A 15497-nucleotide genomic window follows, 5' to 3' on the forward strand; every position below is an offset into this window, starting at 1 on the left:
CTCTCTCTCTCTCTCTCTCTCTCTCTCTCCGAATCTTTCTGGTTTTTTGTCTGTATGTTTAATGAACGAAATTTGTGGCGTATTTTTAACAGATATATATTAGGAACGTTGAAACTTCAGAATTAACATTTTATTTGTATTAACTAAAGAAGCGAAATCCGTCAGTTCAGCCTGTATGAATATTTATTACTTAACAATAGCTATAACTAAGATTTGTGTCTTAGTGCTCATTTGTGCGATTTAAAAAAGCCTGCATGAAAATTGAAATGGTTAAAGGTTAGTGGTGTATGCGGGGCCAGTGAGAATTCTGTTGTTTCACGTAATTAACCTTTTATGAATGTATATTTCCCGTTGAAGGAGTTCTTTCAGTAACAACTCCTCATGACTGACCTTATGACATCATCGATTGCCTCAGTCAAGTTTGCATTTGTCAGATTAGTAGGGCCAGGGATTTATACGCTCATTTATACTGCACCTGCTCTCTTTTCTTTTATTATACATTCAAGAGGCGTGTCTTTCGATTTCTTTAGTTACAATATCCAACTCTCATTCTCCACTACATTTTCCCCAAATGTTGTTTTCATGCATTTAAGTAGACTGTGGCCTTTGTGACCATATTTCTTTTCGTTGTTTTCATTGTAAAATATTATATAACAGATGTTTCACCTTTGAATGATGGAAAAGGATTAACATATAAAACCATATTTATTTCCTTGTGTATCAAATCGTATGATACTTGAAAGAAAATAATAACGCCTATTTTCTGCAAACATACATCGACAAAACAACACATCCTGTGCTCTTCTCAGCTACCACGATATTTCCTTGTATATCAAATTATATGATACTTGATGAGGGGAAAAATAAATCAAATTGTAAGGAAGGTAGATTCTTCACAGAAATATGTAGAAGGAACAAAACATCCTGTTCTCTACCAGCTACCACAATATCTGTGTGAATGTGCTGCGGAAATTGCGGTACCGTAACAGCTGGGTATTCCTGGCTTTGTATCAGCTGCTGAAGTCCAGAGTGATGTGACGTTCCCAAGACTCCGGTTTTATGTGTGGCCCTTTGTCATACCGGTGTTATATCACCCGGTTTATTTTCTTGCTCTCTCCTGAGGGCCTCTTCTCTACTTCCATTCCATTTCATCTTCCATCTGAGTAAGAACATTTTCACGTTTTAGGGAAATGCTGCTTTGAAGTCTATGGGTATTTATTTTGACTTCTTTATCGTTATTTATGTATTTTCATCTACATTTGCTATGATAATCTTTCAAAGTTTTACGTAATTTTGTAAAAAAAAATAAATTTATTTTATGGGAGCTTTCTCCACTAACTTAGAGTCGTTTATCCCTTGTTTCCTTAACGGAACAGATTTTAAGTAGAATATCAGTAATAATTATAGCAGCAGTAATAATAATAATGAACGAGTTTACCGTCGTATCCAATGAAATTATTTACAACCTTATTAAATGACACACTCGCAATTATCATTCCTTACGTTGCGGTAAATGGTTAAACTGAAAAGGAGGTACTTCAAGCCCACATCTCGTCACTTCAACTATTGGAAAAAAAACTTCTCTATTTCGCCACCTTGGTCGGGGTGCTTCGTCTCACCTCCTGTGAAATATCTCATCAGATTGGCAGAATCACTGTGCCAGCATGAACTGGACATTAATGTGAAAATATGAGCTTGCGTTTGTAGAAGAGAATTGTCTTCGTACATTTCCTCTGGTGTTATAGGTCCTCAGATGACTAACCTGCTCCAAATTTCAGGGAATAAATAAGTCAAGAAATCTATGCGGCCAAAATAAGCATATATATATATATATATATAGTATATATATATATGTTATATGTATATATATCTATATATATAATATATATAATATACTATATATATATATATATATATATATATAAATGTATATGTATATATTAATTTAATTTATTTACTCTTTATATACATATATTTATATATAAATATATAGGAAATTAAAAAAAAAATAATTAATTAATTATATGCCTATACGATTCCTATCTCCATTCTAACTGAAAGCCGCAAAATCCCTTGTACCTAATATTACTTAAGAACATGTGCCATTTAGCTTGTCTCTCTCGTTGGTAAGACGAACTTTCGTTAAATGTGCATGTGTGTGCGTGCTGGATGCCATAGTGGAGAGAGTCAAGTTTCTCACTGGCTCTGACCCACTCATCTCTCACGAACTCCCATGCAGGATTAAACATAAAGTGGCTTACAGGATTACCTGCCTATTTCAACACCTCGACGTTCTTAAAGGCGAGAATTTCGGTCCTAATATATTAGTTTCAAGATACAAACTAATCCGGGATCAACCACCCCCAGGGGAACTTACTGACACTCCAACCAGGGTCATTTCCACCGCAAGTGCCAGTCAACCCCCCACGGCGAGTGACTGCCCTCTCCCCCTGGCTAACCCCCCATCCACCCAAATGATCAGCGCATTCATCTCCCATCTTCGTGAGTAGCCATGGATACATTAAACATAATCTCTTGGAATATCTTTGGCCTCAAGCGGAACATTCCTCTCCTAAACATGTTCTGCAAAAACTTCAAAGGCATTATTGCACTGCAAGAAACGCTCTTCTGGCCACATGACCTTGCCATATGCGATTCAATTCATGAAGACTTCAGAACCTTCTCGACTTCATCGATGCAAGTTACAGATCAAATCCTAGCCGGTCGCCCGAAAGGAGGCCTTTCTTTCCTGTGGCACAAATCGTTAGACAATACGATAAAGGTGATGACCTACAGGAGTGACAGATTGCTGGGGCTTCAAGTGACATTAGGGAACTCTAATATCCTAATTATTAATGTTTATATGCCATGGGAAAATAACAATAATTTTGATCATTACTGCATGATCCCAGGGGAGTTACACAGTATTATTCATGATTCTCCTGTTGATCATATTTGTATAATCGGGGACCTTAATTCTCACCCCACAAAACAATTTTATAATGAACTTACTCGCTTCTGTCAAAATCATGCTCTCCAAATTAGCGATGTAATGCTCCTCCCTCCCTCCTCTTATTCATATGTACATAATAGAGCGGACGCTATTACAACTTCCTGGCTGGACCACTGCATCACATCTCCACAACTTCATGATTCTATTATGACCTGCAATATTTGCTATGATCTTGCAACGGGCTACGATCACATCCCATTACAGGTGTCATTCAGTACCCCAACCCTCCCTACAGTGAACCCCCTAACTGATCGCCCACCAGCGGTAAACTGGGATTTTAAAAACCAACAGAAAACCAGATACTTTAGGACGACCACGGAAACCAGGTTGCGGTCAATAGTTCAACCGGCAGACGCCTTACTTTGTACTAACACAAATTGTAGAAATGACCACCACAAGAGGGATCTGAATGAATTCTATTTGAACATAATCTCCGCTTTGCTTGCTTCGGGCAGGACTGCCTACAGATTTCGTTAAGGTAATTCTCGTAATATACCTGGATGGAATGACTTGGTTAAAGATCTGTATACATACTCACGAGAAATGTTTTTACTGTGGAGGCAAAATGGTAGTCCCAGGGAAGGGCACACTGCATTGCTAATGAGACAGGCGAGAGCGCAGTTCAAACTTGCTCTTAAGCACTGCAGGTTAAATGAAAAACAACTAAGAGCCGATGCAATGTCTAGAAACTTAGAATCTGGTGATTATCCTCGTCTTTGGAAAGATATCCAGTCTTTAAATCCCAAAACTAAAAAGCTATCACAGAGAGTAGGGGAAGCAGTCGGAGACGAAGCTATTGCAAGTATGTGGGGCGATCACTTCAACAATATCCTGAATTGCATAAATGATCAAGATTCCCGAAGGGATGTAGATAACCTCCTTACTGACAACATTCAATTTCATTTTGCAGACCGTATTACGCCAGGTAACATCAGCGATGCCATAAACAGCCTACCTAATAATAAATCGCCCGGCTGTGATGGTCTTCCTGCAGAGGCCTTCAAACTCTGCCATCCGATAATTTACATTTTGCTCGCTGCCCTATTCAATGCATGCATAATTCACCGGTTTCTTCCAGACTCCCTACTCTTAGTTCATTTGATACCATTAATCAAAAACAAGCTAAAGGATGCAGCTGACCCTGGCAACTACCGGCCGATTGCAATCACAACGATTGCATCGAAGATACTTGAGTCTGTTCTTCTAGTTAGACTTCTCCCCTTTCTACACACCACTGACAACCAGTTCGGGTTTAAAGCAAACCACTCAACCGACACCTGCATCTACATACTGAAAGAATTGCTGAACTACTACCTATCATCAGCCTCTCCTGATTTCCTTTGTTTTGTAGATGTGAGAAAAGCATTTGACAGAGTAAACTACCTGAAGCTCTTCCTGAAGCTGCATAAAAGGGGCACACCCCTGTATCTAATTTGCATTTTACATTGCTAGCTCTCCACACAGCAATTCTGTGTTGTGTCAAATGGGGTAACGTGTTATCTTACACCTTCGGCTCCCTAAACGGGCTTCGGCAAGGGGGCATTCTCTCTCCATACCTGTTTAATACGTACACAGATGACTTGAATGTCAAACTGAACTCGCTCCCAATCGGATGTACCGTCAATGAAACAACTATAAACAACCTCTGTTACGCCGACGATATGGTTCTGATTTCCCTATCAGTGCAAGGTCTCCAACGACTCATCGACACCTGCCGCCAATATGCAGAGGAATTTGATATAATCTACAACGAAACCAAGACCCAGTGCATGTCGCTGCTGCCGAGATCGCTTAAGCATATTGCAGAACCTCAAATTTTCCTCGGAAACCATCAGCTGGAATTTGTGCACGAATTCCCATATTTGGGTCACATTATCACCGACGACCTAAAAGATACGGCAGACATTGAACAGAGGCGTCGTAAACTATGTGCAGCTGGCAACATGATTGCAAGGAGGTTTGCCTTCTGTCACCGAGACGTGAAACTGGTGCTATTCCGCTCGTACTGCTACAGTATCTATGGGTGTTCCCTCTGGACGAACTATACCCGAGAGACCATGAGACTCATCACTGTTGTGCACAATGACATTCTGAGACGCCTCACAAACACTCCCCGCTACCACTCCGCCACACAGATGTTCATTGAAAACCACCTGGACAATTTAAAAATCATTGTTAGGCGAACAATGTCCAGTCTGGTAACCCAAGTGAGAAACAGCAGCAACTCGCTCATACAAAGCATCCTAAGGAGTGAAGCAAGAAGAAGATCTAAATTGTGGGAAAGATGGGAAAAGGAGGCCTTTGTCCCCTAAAGGACTTAATCTCTGTATTGGCAAGATGTCATCTGCAGTTTTTGTCATTATTACATTTATTGCTGATATTTTAATTTTTCATTATTACTGTGATTACTATCAAGTTAAAGTTTTATTTACATTTAATTTATGTATTAAGCCCTCTGGACCTGACTACTGTAACCACCTAAGGTCTCTAGTTGAAATTTGAGTTATATAATATGTGCACCAACTGTTATTACTCTCAATGCATATTTTTTTATCTCACTAATATTATTACTGTTATTACCAATATGATGATTACTAGCTTTTATGCTACCTCAGCTATTTTGTGGATAAGTGCCGATTATTCATTTTCTTTTTCTATTTTATCATGTCACATGTATCTAGATTGTGTATGTTACTGCCTGTATTTTGTATACTCAATGTATATGGCCCCGAGCTGAAATAAAACATATTATTATTATTATTATTATTATTATAAGAAGACATCTAAGTACCATTATGAAAAATGGAAGAAAGTAGTATGTACGGTTAAATATATAAGGAAAAAAGGTATGAAATAAAAGCAAAGCGAAACCACAACCAGGCGGGATGTTTCAGAGATATTTTTCCCGGGAATGTTCTATGTCTTGAAGAGGTAGTTTTGCACACAACATTTTTCACAGCTAAATTGGTTACGATAGCCGTCTTTTTTCCGGACTTTTTCCATCTTCCTGAAGTTGAGAGATGGCCCTCGAGAGGCGGCCTCCGCTCTTTTGGTCTCTTACGTGTTTCTCTTAAATGTGACTTTTAGTGTCGATAAAATGCAAATACGCCTCTTGTCATTTGGTGGGACGGAACCTTATTCTTTAGATGTGAGAAAGAGAGGTATACATAATTATATTATGGACTACATGATTATGGACCTCGTTCATGTTATCTCAGCGGACGTCCAAGAAATATTTTAACAGCCTTTTTCGATTTTTTTTTATCCAAAATTAACGGAGAAATTTTATAGATACTAGAGTCACAAAGTGGGTATAGGACAATACATTCCATTACCTGATGGATAAATTTTTTTTCCTGTAATTGTAAACTATGGTGAAAATTCAAAATAGCATAGGGGTTTGAAGAATTTGTATAGTGATTTTACTCCATTTTTCAAATATATTATGTCAACTGATGGTTGGCGCGTCTGAATCTCCTCGTTAATGTAAAACGTTAGAGTCCTCAGGATATAGTTAGATATTCGGAGTTGGCAGAAACGAAATGCCGATGTAATTTCAATTTTTCAATATTGCAGGTCATGTAACGTTCCCTTTCATCCTAATGAGTGAGGGAACTAGCTCGTTTTTCCTTTTCATTTTTTTAGATTCGTTTTTCCAAATGTAAGAATTTCTAGGCATGTTATGTTTGCTTCTCATTTGAAATAGAACTTGGGGCTTTCAGTTTTTCACCATTTCTTTTATTTTCTGACGACAGCCTTTTCAGTTCGTTCTTAACCCGTGGCTACCACCAGCTTCACAGATACTTTGGTTGGGTTTCCACTTTCTTCGTATGTGCTTGTCTGTGCTGCCCTAGCGTTGTCTTTCATCCCCTTATGGCCTATGCTTCCTGTGTCTTTTGTAATTTCTGTCCGCAAACTACAGCAGCATCCAGTATACGTCTCGCATTTCCCGTGCAGCTTTTTAGAATTTTTCAGACAATTTTGCATTGGTCTGTCTGCACGTGATAACTACTGTTATCTGTCCGTGTACATAATATTTTTTAGGTTCCATTGTCGTCCTCCATGTCTTCTCGATCCTTTCCATATTTTGTACAGTTTATCTGAATCTCTATACTTTCTCTACTTTTGTATTTTTATTTCTGCTTTGGGGCTGTACTCTGTGTGTGTGTGTGTCTTATTGGTACTGGTTTGAGCGCCTTTTCTGCCCCAATTTCCATTTTTCTTTGTCACACTTGTAAAGCTGCGCCATTTTTATCCCTCTTTTATCGGAACCATTTCTCGTAGCTGTAGTGTCTGGCGACTGCCTCGGCGTCATTTACCCCTCCATCATGTGCGCAACTCGTTTGAATTTCCATCCTTTCTCTTTGTCTCTTGACTGGCGAATCGCCCTTTTTCCCCGTCTTTTATCTGAGCCTCGTCTCTCCCTCTGTTCGCAGGTTGTGTTTTACGGCTTTGTGACTCGCGTCTATAAGAAGGACGGAAGGGAGACGTATCCCGCCGAATTCTTCATCGTCAACGTCTTTAAGGGAGCGAATATTATCGCCAAGTTGCTCGGCGTCAACGGAGGATACGGTGGGGTCTCCAACCTCAGGGACAAGTAAGTCACTTTATTATTATTATTATTATGATTACTATATTTTTGTGTCTTTAAGGGGAAAGTTTTACCTGTCTTTTTAATCTAACCAATGAGGGCAATATGACAATTAAGTAAGTTTTTCCACTGATTTATTTTTGAAGGGCGTGGAACGGAGTTTTTTTTTTTTTTTTTTTTCTTAGTACAGGGGTAAGTTGACATTTAAAACCGTTTCTTCATCACACTGCTATATTTGCGATTTCATGTTGTCAGGTAAGTGTTATTTTATAATCTGTTACTTTTTATATTTCTCAGTTATTGGGGTAAATTTACTGATGAAAGGATTTTTCTTGTTTGTTTTTGGTACTTGAGTTTATTTTACTTCCCAAGTGATGCGGACCAAAGTGATTAAAAATCGAGACCTTAAAAGGAAACTGGTCTTTCCAAGTTAATTGCTTTTCGCTCTTCGTGCCGTATTTTTACTCTCTTCCGTTTTAGCTGACTTTTTTTGTTATCTGTAGACGAAAAATCATGAGAGTGACTCTTGTCTTCTTAATGAAAGTCGTTTTACATCGGTACAATCGTTATTTGATGATGGAAGCTCGGAAGATTTTCATCGAAACTGCGTTGCTCGTCTTGCAGACATGTATTTTTAAGTCTCTTCTTTTATTTGTGTGATTGTTGATTGTGCAAGTCTGGAACTCTCTTGTTTACTTCGATCTTGACTGTGATTTAAGATCGTCTTCCAAAAACTAGGGGTCTGAAAGGGTATTGTTTATACTACCATCATGTGTGACATTATGTTGAATTTGTCATTTTTATTTTAAGGCATTCTTGGTTCATTTTTACCTGACTTCTACAGGATTGCAGTAATTTTTCTCATAAATTATTAACTTATTTTAATCCATTTTTCGTCTTAAGATCTTAGTAAAATACTTTGCATAAATGATTTAACCAACCAGATGACGTTCTAAAGCGTTAATTTGTCAAGATACAAAGGGTGGTTGTTTTTTCTTTTTTTTATAGAAAATAAACTGTGTCAAGAATAACTTGGAATTGCAGTGCCACAAAGGCTAATTCATTTTATGTAAATAAGTCTTCCTTGTTTTCGAGTTGTGCTACAAAGGCATGATTCCAAAAATCCTTGTTGCTCTTAGTTTTCTGTAAGAGAAAACTATTGAGATGGCTTTGTCTGTTCGCCCGCACTTTTTCTGTCTGTCATCAGATCTTAAAAACTGCTGAGGCTTGATGTTTGCAAATCGGTATGTTGATTATCCACCCTCCAATCATCAAATATACCAGATTGCAGCCCTCTAGCCTCAATAGGTTTTTATTGTATTTAAGGTTAAAATTAGCCATAATCTTGAGTCTGGCAACGATATATGACAGGCCAACACCGGACCGTGGCTGAAAGTTTCATGAAGCGCGACTCATGCAACATTATATCGAGACCACCGAAAGATCGATCATTTCCGGTGGTCTTGATTATAAACTGTACAGAAAACTCGATTGCGCCGAAGATACTTTTTTTTTTTTTTTTTTTTTTTTTTTTACATAACATTAGAATTTTGGAATCCTCTTTCAGGTATGCTGTTGCTAACTAACTAACGTTGAAGATTTTTTCTTTTTTTTTCTAAAAGTTAGGGTAGGGTTTAAGAATGCAGTAGTTGTTTTGCTTAAAACTAATTTGGCTGCGTACGTTTATTTGGTCATAGTATTTCTGTTTTCTTTGTGTGGTTAATCTAACCCTAAGTATAGTGTTTTAACTTGAGTAAGTAGCCGTCTTTTATTTAATTTTCATACGGAAATTTAAAGAGAAAATCATATTGTTTAGAATATTGAAACACTGCTTTGTTTTATTACAAATTGAAGTGGTAGCAATTACTAGCTGTCTTAAAAACCTAATATTTGCCACAAAAAAGTATTCCATTACACTGACATTTTAGATTTCTAACTTTGAAAAAATTACTAAATTTTTTTCGGCATATTAAAATGATGGCAACTAGACACAAACTATGCGAGGTTCTCAGGACTTGCTTATTTTGATGGGAGATCCGTTTAGGCTATAATCTGTACCAGATTGAAGGATAGTGCAACTGGGTAAGTTTTAAGCCTTTAATTGTGCAGAGATAAAATGAATATGGAAATATCACAGAGAAAGAAATCCTTTTGTAATCTGTAGTCATAGATATTGAAAGGTAACTTTTAGCCGAACATTCAGTATTAGAGCGAAGATTCTCAAGTACAGAATCATGTATATTTAAACCCGCGTAGTGCCGTCAGTGGACCTCAAGCGGTGCACTTTAGGCATTAATTAAGGTTCTTTGGAGCGTGCACTCGGCCCCTAGCTGCAACCACTTTCGTTCCTTTTACTGTACCTCCTTTCATATTCTCTTTCTTCATCTTACTTCCTACCCTCTCCTAATACTTGATTCATAGTGCAACTCCGAGGTTTTCCCCGCTACACCTTTCAAACCTTTTACTGTCAATTTCTATTTCAGCGCTGAATGACCTCATAGGGCCCAGTGTTTGGCTTTTGGCCTAAATTCATATTCAACTGAACTCATGTATTCACCCTTGTATCACTCAGTGCTGAAGCTCCATGTTTATCTCTTTCAATAAATAAATGGTTATACATTCCTTTTCCTCGGCAACACTTACACAAATCAGCTGTTATACCTTTCATGTCTTATGTAACAAATCAGAACAAAACCGAAATCCGAAGACATTAGTGACTAGCCCTATGCAAAGCATCGTGAACACTATCACTCCTCTTCTTTCCTAAAATCCTACATAAATGACAGCATACTCGCTGTTGGCTAAAGGAGAAGCACATCTGTCATTAAGGGGCCCAAAACCCTTCACAAAGTGCTCATATGGTTTTGGGTTACAATGGAACCGTACTCCAAATCATTGGCACCAACTAAAGCAATAGTGTGATGTCTAGTTTGCACCCCGTACTACCACCTCGGCAGTAGGCTTCAATTTGAGATGTGTATACATATATATATATATATATATATATATATATATATATATATATATATATATATATAGTATATATATACATCTTACTATAATGGACGCTATGTCTGTCCGTCCGTCCGTCCTTCCATCTGTCATTCAATCACGGCCAAAAGGCTGGTCCGATGGACATGAAAGGTGGCGGGGTTATAGTGGGGACCCCTAAAATGGTTTGTAATGGGGTTTCATCCTACCTCTCCCCCATTAAAGAGGGTGTGGGCGAGAAGGAATTCCCTGAAACGGAGCTGGTTAAGTTACTTTACGAATTTATCATACATAATTTCTGTATACATTTGACTTATCATTGGGAAAAGAATACAATAGGGTAAACATCACTGACATCAAAGAGGGTGGAGTTTGAGAAGGGGGTTGACAGAGAGAGAATGAGAGGGAGAGGAAGTGAGAAGAAAGAGGAAAAAAGACAGGGAGGGTTAGAGAGAGACAGACAGACAGAGACAGAGAAGAGTGGGTGTTTGGGAGGAGAGAGAGAGAGAGAGTTGGTATTAGTGAGAAGAAAGAGGGAAAGAGAGTGATGGTTGGAGAGAGTTAGTGAAAGGGGCGAGGGAGAGAGAGAGAGAGAGAATAGAGGAGGGGTTAGGTAGGAGAAAGATGGAAAAAGTGAGAGAGAGAGAGAGAGAGAGAGAGAGAAAGAAAGAGGGAAAGAGACAGATGGTTGGAGAGAGAATGAGAGATAGGAGAGAGAGGGAGAGGAAAAGAGAGAGAGAGAGAGAGAGTAGAGGGGTTGTTAGGTAGGAGAAAGATAGAAAAAAGTGAGAGAGAGAGAGAGAGAGAGAGAGAGAGAGAGAGAGAGAGAGCAAGTTTATCAGTTGTCATTCAGAATTATCCCAGGCAGCACTGGGTCGGTCAGCTAGCATGTAATTGTAATAGCCACAATATCTTCTTCTCAAATTCTTTGCTCTTTTTTTTGCATACCCTTGTCACAACAAAGCCTTGAGATCCAACTTCATAGAAATATAAAGTAATCGTGATGTCCGGTAGCTTGAAACGAACCCGCGTTATCATGATCACGACGAGGCCACCTTATTGATCTGACCACGTCGTGGTTATGGTATCGCGTGTTCATTTACCGCTACCGGACATCATGATTTCTTCATATATCTTTAAAACTGGATCTGAAGGCTTTGTAGTAATACGTGTATCCCAAAAAGTAAAGAATTTGAGAAGTTAAGAGGACATTGTGGCTATTACAATTGCACATATATATATGTGTGTGTGCGTATGTGTGTGTTTGGGTTTATGCTAGTTTGTTTATTTTAAAGACTTTTCTGCTATGCGGAATATATCGAAAATATATACTGAATAATATAATCATTCATGTGCGTTATTGTTTACATAGCAATTACTGTAATGATGCTCTGACATTTTTGACGTTCAAATGTTTCAGCAAAAATGATTTTGAGACAAAATAATGATTCACATTTGTGGTGCACTTTTGTAAGTATCTTTCTTCGGTGAATTGTAATGTGCTTTTAATTGGATCTTTTAGTCTTAAACTTGAATCATTGTTGATATTTTTACAAAAATATAATGGAATAATTAAGTATACTTTTTAATATGCATATTTTTCATCGCAGTCTTCAATCATCTGTAACTTTTATTTTCATATTTAATTCTTGAATCCTCTTCAGCAACATCCATCAGACTAATCTTGAGTCACTTTCTCATACCTCTGCCAATCACTGGACAGGATAAAAACATTGATTATACTTCAAGTAAAGACGGACGTTTTACTGATGATGATTATCCCTCCTGGCAAGAAAGAACCTTACAATTCCTTTCTTAGTTATTCCAGAGGAAATTATAACTTTCAGTTTCCTGGAAGAAGCTTGGGTAGTCACGGATGCTCTCCTTAAAGAATTGGCTGTGTAAAGTATTAAAGTAGAAGATACTTGGAAACTGAGACTAGTTTGAAATGGCTTCCCCGTCTGATCTCTGATAACTTTTTTATTGCCGTAATGAATGTTCATATCTTAAAGAAAAAGATTTGATTTATATTCATGGTAAGATAATCTGTATTTTATTAAATAAAACTATCGTTCTAAAGCATTTGTTTCAAGTTTTATTCTCAGGCTTTTTTTCCTATCCAGAATAATACGGTTATGAATAATTCTTTTAATCTCTTTTCCTTAAAGGCAAAAGAGTATTTTCAAAAGCAGCTTTTGAGTTGATCAAAGGCTTATCTGGGAAAAGCAAACGGTTCCTTTGTTGCTGTCGTCGGGCAGCCATGTGTTAAGCTCCTGAAAGAGAGACAATTGGGTTTCCATAAACAGAAAGCCTCTGGGCTGAAGTCTACCATGCGTACAGCCCACAATGACTGCCATGCGTTGCAGCCAAAATATCCGCCATGCGTATCAGGCAAATCCGTCCCCAAATGGATTTTGCTTTGCTACTCCTTTGAACGGGTTTTCATCCTCCTGAAATTCCGAATGGTTTTAAATGCAGTGGCGTCACAAGTCCTTTTCGAATAGCAGGAATTCTTGAGGAGATATGTCTATAAGTGGTCGGTTAAGACTGTTCACATTTTTTCCTTTGTCAAATAGGATTTTTGGAATAATGTCCATTCTGTCTCGAGAAGCACATAATTAGAAGTATCGTAACGCTACGGTAAATCTAACTACAGGGGAGCTGCCATTGTTAAGTTTACCCTGTTGAGGGAGTTCGTTCATTTTCTGACGCTTAAAATTTTAATCATTAACTTTATTCGAACAAAGAGTTTCATATTTCCGACCTTTTTTTATTGGCTTGTGATACTTGCAGAAATTTAATAACATGCATCCAGGTCATAAAGCCTTTGCTACATGTCCAAGTAAAATTATTATTTCATGGCAGGGGCAATCTTGTTACACGCCCGAAGTAAGCGTAGGTACACGGAATTATTTAGGGTTTTTATATAAAAGATCTAAGCATCTTATTAAGTTCAAGGAAAGCATTTCACACTTAACTTTAAAGTTAAGTATGAAACGGGTTTTAGGTATAAGAGAAGAAATAACATAAAAGAATTAGAAAATAATATATATATATATATATATATATATATATATATATATATATATATATGACTGGTAAAAACGTTGTTACAATAGAATTCCATCCAATAAAAGGAGCCCATAAAAACACCAAAATATAGAGAGAAAAGCACATATACCACTTCACAACATAAAACTTTTAAGCCTTGACGTAGATTCCCTATTTACAAAAGTAAATAGTTTTTGAGGGAAAAATTATCCCCCTATTCAGATCATTTCCCATTGGCTCTTGACAAAATAATAGTTAGTTGAATTATGTGCATCTAATAACGTATTTTCATTCGGGGAATCATTCTATAAGCAAAAATTAGGGTGTAGTATGAGTAGTCCTTTAAGTGCTGTTTTAGCCAATCTGTACATGGTATACTTTGAAACTACAGTAATAAATGCAATAAAACCCAAAAACATGCTGTGGATGAGATATGTAGATGATATTCTAACATTTTGGGATAATAGGTGGGGCAATTTTAATTAATTCCTTTCAAAATTAAATGCATTCCTTTTCTTGATGTTTTAATAATCAGAGGCACAACAGAATAAAAATTTACCATATACAGAAAACCAACATTCTCACTTTCATACATTCACTACTTTAGCTATCACGGCATTGCTATCAAGATAGGTGTAGCCAGCAACCTGTTCTTAAGAGCCTTACGAATTTGTTCCTCAGATTTCCTGGAAAAAGAATTTGAACTAATTCATAAGCAACTTTCGTCTTTAAAGTATCCTGACCATATAACTGAGAAAGCAATTCACAAAGTAAATGTAATTTTCTACCGACCCCCTCAAAACAAGACCAAAGAGACACCCAACAATAAAATAAAAATTCCTCACCTGGACAGGATTAAGACAGTGACTCAGACCCTCGGAAAATCTAACCCTTTTGCATTTACTTACCCAAACACCTTAGCCAAATCCCTGATTAACGTCCAACAAAAGACATTCCCCAAGGAAACAGGGGTTTATGAAATCCCATGCCAAGAATGTGACCAATCTTACATTGGATTTACAGGAAAATCACTTCCCCAGAGATTAATACAACACAAACGGTCAGTTAGGTATGGACAACAGAACTCAGCTATTTTCAACCATATAAATGAACATAACCATAGAATAAACTGGAATTTGTCATGTATAATGTATAGCAGCAACTGCCGGTACAAGAGTCAGATGATGGAATCGGCCTTATTAAAAGAGAGGCAGGTAATGAACATCTCAAAAGGATCATGGGATTCAGATGTGATCGACAAGGTTTTCATTCAACCAACGCTTAAGAAGATTAAAGGAAGATTATCAGTGGGGGTGACCTAAATTGGCTTACCTGTGGATGGATCTCTTGGTATAAATACCACCTTTTCTGTAAACTTTTCTCATTCATATACCTGAAGAGAGAGACAGCAGTCTCTGAAATATAGTACTTTTCTCTATATATTTTGTTTTTTTTATGGGCTCCTTTTATTATATTATATTGTATTATATATATATTATGATATTATATATATATATATATATATATATTATAATATATATATATATATATATGTGTGTGTGTGTGTGTGTGTTGTGTGTGTGTGTGTGTGTGCTTAAAAAGTCAGAGTTGATGCACGTAACTTCAATGAATAAGCGAATAAAATAGGAAAAGGATAGGGCCTATTATTTTCTTATTTTCCTGTGCTATTCGCTTATGTATATATATATATATATATATATATATATATATATATATATATATATATATATATATATGGTAAGGTGTGTGAGATATATGAATACAATAAAATTAAGAAAGCTCTTACTGCCTCCCCTAACCAGTTGGACGGGCTGGCTTGAAGCAATTAGA

The 15497-nt window shown here is 37.2% G+C and overlaps 1 protein-coding gene across 3 annotated transcripts in view; it reads left to right on the plus strand.

Moving 5' to 3' along the window:
• LOC135216031 (uncharacterized) overlaps window positions 1-15497 on the plus strand; it is a 922226-nt gene that overhangs the window by 502993 nt on the left and 403736 nt on the right. For all 3 annotated transcript variants that reach the window (XM_064250970.1, XM_064250973.1, XM_064250971.1), the window contains one exon: window positions 7450-7610. In XM_064250970.1, the coding sequence (XP_064107040.1) occupies window positions 7450-7610 (161 nt within the window). The remainder of the gene's footprint in view (window positions 1-7449; window positions 7611-15497) is intronic.

This window comes from Macrobrachium nipponense, chromosome 6, assembly GCF_015104395.2.
Source record: "Macrobrachium nipponense isolate FS-2020 chromosome 6, ASM1510439v2, whole genome shotgun sequence".
NCBI classification, from domain to species: Eukaryota; Metazoa; Arthropoda; class Malacostraca; order Decapoda; family Palaemonidae; genus Macrobrachium; species Macrobrachium nipponense.